The sequence below is a fragment of the Hemiscyllium ocellatum genome, chromosome 2 (assembly GCF_020745735.1).
Source record: "Hemiscyllium ocellatum isolate sHemOce1 chromosome 2, sHemOce1.pat.X.cur, whole genome shotgun sequence".
Lineage (NCBI taxonomy): Eukaryota > Metazoa > Chordata > Chondrichthyes > Orectolobiformes > Hemiscylliidae > Hemiscyllium > Hemiscyllium ocellatum.
Window position 1 is genome coordinate 114,168,739 of NC_083402.1, and position 6,000 is coordinate 114,174,738.

The 6,000-nt window shown below is 39.9% G+C and overlaps 1 protein-coding gene across 1 annotated transcript in view; it reads right to left on the reverse strand.

Moving 5' to 3' along the window:
• Positions 1 to 3,377, reverse strand: part of LOC132824554 (choline transporter-like protein 1) — a 74,041-nt gene extending 70,664 nt beyond the window's left edge. Inside the window, exons 1-2 of the mRNA XM_060839180.1 lie at positions 3,328 to 3,377; positions 3,046 to 3,168 (exon numbers count right to left, since the gene is read on the reverse strand). Of these exons, the coding sequence (XP_060695163.1) occupies positions 3,046 to 3,069 (24 nt within the window). The 5' untranslated portion in view covers positions 3,070 to 3,168; positions 3,328 to 3,377. The remainder of the gene's footprint in view (positions 1 to 3,045; positions 3,169 to 3,327) is intronic.
• Positions 3,378 to 6,000: the final 2,623 nt, after the last annotated feature.

A 6,000-nucleotide genomic window follows, 5' to 3' on the forward strand; every position in this document is an offset into this window, starting at 1 on the left:
CCATGCTAACCACATATCCTAAATTAACCTAATCCCATTTGCCAGCATTTGACCCATATCCCTCTAAACCTTTCCTATTCATATACCCTTCCAGATGCCTTTTAAATGTTGTAATTGTACCAGCCTCCACCATTTCCTCTGTCAGTTAATTCCATACACACACCACCCTCTGCATGAAAAGGTTGCCCCTTAGGTCCCTTTTTTATTTTTCTCCTCTCACCCTACACCTATGGCCTCTAGTTCTGGGCTCACTCACCCCCGGGAAAAGACCTTGTCTATTTACCCAATTTATGACCCTCATGATTTTATAAACCTCTATAAGTTAACCTCTCAGCCTCTGATGCTCCAGGGAAAATAGCCACTGCTTATTCAGCCTCTCCATACAGCTCAAACACTCCAACCCGGGCACCATGCTTGTGAATCTTTTCTGAACCTTTTCAGGTTTTACAATATTCTTCCTACAGCAGAGAGATAATAATTGCATGTAGTATTACAAATGTGGCCTAACCAATGTCCTGTTCAGTCACAATATAACCTCCCAACTATTATACTCAATGCTCTGACCAATAAGGGAAAGCATAACAAATGCCTTCTTCACTATTCTATCTCCCCGTGATTCTACTTTGAGGGAACTGTGAACTTGCAATCCAAGGTCTCTCTGTTCATTAACATTCCGTAGGACCTTACCATTAACTATATAAGTCCTGCTCTGATTTGTTTTTCCAAAATGTAGCACCTCACATTTAAATAAATTAAAGTCCATCCACCACTCCTCAGCCCACTGGCCCATCTGATCAAGATCCTGTCGTACTCTGATGTAGTCTTCTTTACTGTCCACTACACCTTCAATTGTGTTGTCTTCTGATGAAAAGCAGTGGGCCCAGCACCGATACTTGTGGCACACTGCTAGACATAGGCCCTCAGTCTATACGCAACCCTCCACCACCACCCTCTGTCTTCTACTTTTGAGCCTGTTCCCTATCCAAATAGTTAGTTATCCCTGTATTCCATGTGATCTAGCCTTGCTAACCAGTCTACCATGAGGAACCTTGTCAAACGCCTTACTGAAGTCCAGATAGACCATGTCCACTACTCTGCCCTCAACAATCTTCTTCATCACTTCTGAATTGTTTCCACTTTCAGCACCTCAGACATATCCTCAGCAATTCTTAGAAGGACAAGACCATCAATGCAGAGGTCATGAAGCATCTAATTCTATAAGTGTTTGTTAATCACTAAAACAACAGCATCTGTATGGATTTGGTCATGTTCATTTGACAGACGTCTGTACTGTGAGCTGGCCACTGAGTCACAATCTCCTAAGCATCCTTCCCTCCATAGATGCAAGTGAAGATGACAGACAGTCGTGATATCTGGAGGGTGACTGTTTGGAAGATCATTGAAAGATGCAAGCTGAAATGAGATGCACAGCTCACTGGCTGAGAAGAGGGCCCAAAGAAAACAAAGGATAGTGTATCCTTCACCTCCTAAGCTGATCTCATTCCTCTACAACATCAGTGGCAAACACTGATGTACCAAACAGGGCTCTGAGCCACAGAGTTGACTGCCTATGCACATACAATCAGTTTTGCAAGATAGAAAGCTGCCAATGAATCTAGAGACCAGGGTCAATTATCTCAAGTCCCAGTTTGGACAAGCATATACAATTAATTGAACAAATCTAGAAAATAAAGCCATTACAACACTCGATTCCCTTGGAAACCCATCTTCACTAATGTCCTCTCAGGAAGCAAATCTGCCACCTTTACCTGGTCACGCCCAAATAAGCAACTGCAGGCCACAGCAATGTAGCTGACCCAGATCCACTTGTAATCCACTCAGTTGTGTCATTTCAACATCGTATCCTCTACATCATTTAGTTGTGGACAATAAATGGCAACAATGTCCATAGACCATAAATTAATTTTAAAAAGGGTACTCAAAGCCTGACTGTTGAATGACAAACATTATCTGATCCACTGTTACTTTAAGAAGTCACCACCTTTACAGAAATAGTATCCAATAAGTTCAACTGTGTATCAAAATTCCAAATGACCCTGCAATTTGCATCAAAACTCTCAGAATGACAAAACTACAAGTGCAGAATATATCATAGCACCCACTCCACAACCCACTTCCATTTTTCTATCAAATACAAAAGCCTCACACTGAAATGGAAAGGTAAAGTACAATGCTCGTGGGACTGCTAATCATACCAATGATCACAATTTTCTGACTCCTCATAATTCAAAAGTTTCTGGGCTTTGCATAAATCATTGCCTGCACCCATAAACATTAGTACAAAAGTTTCTTAAAACTTCAGTGTCTAAACAGTTAACAGAAAAAAAACGAGTCCTACTGCCTTGTTGCTTTCAATAATTCGTTTTCTTCAAGACAATGGCCATCATTCACCCTGGGCTCACAAAAACAAAATGAAACACTCCTTTGTTTTACTGAAACAGTCTAGGCAAATCGGTTCTCACCAAAACCATTCGCTCACTTGAAAAATATATTTGTTCTGAACCATCCTCCATCAATCATCTGACAGTCATTAAGTATATATCGCTAAGGATAATTGATTTTCAATAGTTTGTACAAGTTACAATTTTAATGGATTTAATCTGAATTCATCCAAAGATAGTACTTTCACTGTAAAACACAAATAGAATTACCAACATCTGCTAAATTGCAAGTGAAGGGCTCAGACTTCTGGTTAATTATAGCGTAAAGTTAAACCATTAAATCTCACTCTGCAATTAAATCCAATTGCAAAACAAAATCTCTCACGGATGCAGATGGCTGACAAGTGCAAGGAAAACTGTTTGAAAATAGATTTTGTGCGGACTGAATTTTTTTGGAGGGATGGGAGGTTCATTGCACTGCGGATTTAGAGAGATAAAGAGTTCAAAAGCGATTTTAAAAGTCGATCACACACCGAGAGAGACAGAATGAGAATAAAGAAACAAAGTTATTCAACCAGTCATAAGAAGCAAAAACAAAGTATTGAGTCTTGGACAGGGTTTCATCACATTGTATCACACTCACCCCTTCACCACCGCAACAACCCATCACTAACGAACGTCAATTCCAATACCCCAAATGTAATAAATCGTAGCTAGATACTCCAACTCGTTAAGACGAGACACTCAACCGCACCCTTACCACAACCTAGAAGAGAAAGAGAGCGTGTTACAGTCAAAGCAACACTGACTCCCCTAGTGTCACATTATAACCAGCACTGACTGTCAATTTTCAAATTATTGTTAGTGCTAGACCTGCTGAGCATTTGTAGTATTTCTGGCTCTCCAAATACTTTGTTTTTCTTACTTCACCACAGTAGTCTTGCTTCTCGATATATATTGAATCTAATGCTTTTAGCTACAATTTGTGTTGTAAGTTAAGCACACTCAAGTACAGTCTTGAAGTAAATTGATCTGTAATGCACTTCATGTGTAACCACCACACACTTTGGTTGCATTGTGTTACAATGTACATTCACAAACATTGTGTGTTCGGTCTATCTTTACAAAACAAATCCACCCCCTGGTCTAGTTCACTCAGAAATGTGATTTAGGCAGGGCCAGTGATGTGTTCTGGAGTCGTCTATTCATGATCATGAAGATAAATCATTTGATGTTTCATCATTTATGTTTCAATTAATTGTGGTTCCGTTTAAATAGAAAAGCTGCATTTTTATTTATTGTTGCTCCATGATGCTGGTGTAGCCGTTCCAACATGCATTTAACTGCAGAAAAAAAATGTATTTCAGGAAGAGTTATTTGGCATAGAGTCGGGTGAAGGATAATTACAGCAGGAAGAGAATGTGGTGTGAGTGAGTGGGTGGGTGAATTGCCTTTGACATCTAAAGTTTCCAACCATGTAATCGGTTCGAATGTTGTCATGCATTTTGACAAATTCCTTGGTGAAATTATTGAGGTTTTTTGGTTTATCAGTCAATCTAAACTGACTGAAATAGCAGTTACCTTGTTCTTGTGGTGGTCAGATTACTCTACACTAGGCAAGTGATTTAATCTATCAACAGTCTTATATGATTGACACTGGTGAACATTATTTCTGAAATTGAGGATTATGAACATAGGAGCAGGACTAAGCCATTCAGCCCCTCTCATCCACCATTCTAGATCATCACAGTAGTGAACTCACTACCATATTCCTGTGCTACTTCAATATAGAGTTATAGAGTACTGCATCAAGAGGCTCTTTGGCCCATCACATCCATTCTGGTCATCAAGCATCTACCACTCTAATCCAATTTCCCAACACTTGGCCCTTAGCCTTGTAGCCTATAGTGTTTCAAGTGCTGAACAAAATACTTGTTAAATGTTACGATGGTTGCCACCTTAACCACCCTTTCAGGCAGAGTTCCAGATAACCACCACCATCTGGATGAAACAAATGCTCCTTAAAACCCTTCTAAATATCCTACCATTATCTTCATTCAATATTCCTTGCTTATTCACTCCTCCAATAAAGTAAAAGTTTATATCTATTGCAAAGATTTTTTTTCTTATTTTTCTGTAATTTTGAATGTGCTCTGAAATGAGAAAATAATATTTTAAAAACAAAAGATTTCTGAAGGATAACTGTGGATTTATTTAAAGCACCATTGACAGAGCTGACTGTTCAAGCAATAGTTAGAACATAGAATTGTACAGAACAGGAACTGGGCCTTTGGCTCACTATGCAGAAGTGGGTACTGGAGATGCTGGAGATTAGAGTCAAGATTAGTGTGGTGCTGAGAAAGCACAGCAGGTCAGGCAGCATCCAAGAAGCAGGAAAATCAGAGTTTCGAGCAAAAGCTCTTCAGCATTCCTGATGAAACATTGATTTTCCTGGTCCTTGGATGCTGCCTGACCTGCTGTGCTTTTTCAGCATGACTCTAATCTTGACTTTGGCCAATTATGTCCGTGTTACCATTATGACATTCTAAGCGAATCTCATCTGCCTGCACATGGTGTGTCTCCATTAGTTACCTGCCTGTTCATGTGTCTGTCTAAGTGCCTTACAAACACCGCTATTGTTTTTGCTTCCAGCATTTCCCATGCAGCACATTCCAGGCACATACCATCTTCTGTCTAAAAACCTTCCCTCACACATCTCATTTAAACTTTTCCCCTCTTACCATAAACCTAAGCCTCCTAGTATTTGACATTTCCACTCTGGAGAAAAGAGTCTGACTATCCACACTATCCATGTCTCTCATAATTTTATATATTTCTGTCAGGTTGCCTCCTCAGCCTCTGATGCTCTAGCAAAAACAATCCAAGAATTCATTGTCCAATTCTTTTTGTACTAATATACTTCAACCCTTGTTACATCCTCGTAAAAATCTTTTTTTATGCCCTCTCCAAAGCCTCTGTATCCTTCCTGTAGTGTGGCAACCAGAATTGCACACAGTACTCCAAATGTAGCCAAATTAAAGTTTTATACACCTGCAACATTATTTGCGAACTTTTAAGCTCAATGCTCTGACTAATGAAGGCAAGCATGTCATATGCCGTTTTTACGACCTTATGTACTTGTCTTGACACTTTTAGGGAGCTATGCATCCCAGAATCTCTCTCTACATCAGTCATAGGTCCTGCCATTTACTGCATATTTTCCGCTTGCACATGACCTCCCAAAATGCATCACCTAACACTTGTCCAGATTAAACTCTGTGATGATGTTATGGCTTCAAGAGATGGATTTTACCCGTTTTTGTATGAAGGGAGGTCTTAAGACAGAGGTCCTGAGTTGTCAATTTGAATCCAATAAAGTGAACAGTTGTGAGGCTTTGGGTTTTTTTTTTGAAAAGTGGAACAATAGAAGCAGCCTGAATGGGTGGAGTCAAGCTCCCCAGAACCAAGATTTTTAGTTTCAGTTTTTCAGTAGCAGCTGCTGGGGATTTGAAGCTGGATTTGGAAGCTGTAGTACATCTCACCCCGCTGCTGTCTCTCTCAGAATTTTCTCTTGCTTTGTTTTTCCTCCTGCACTGGA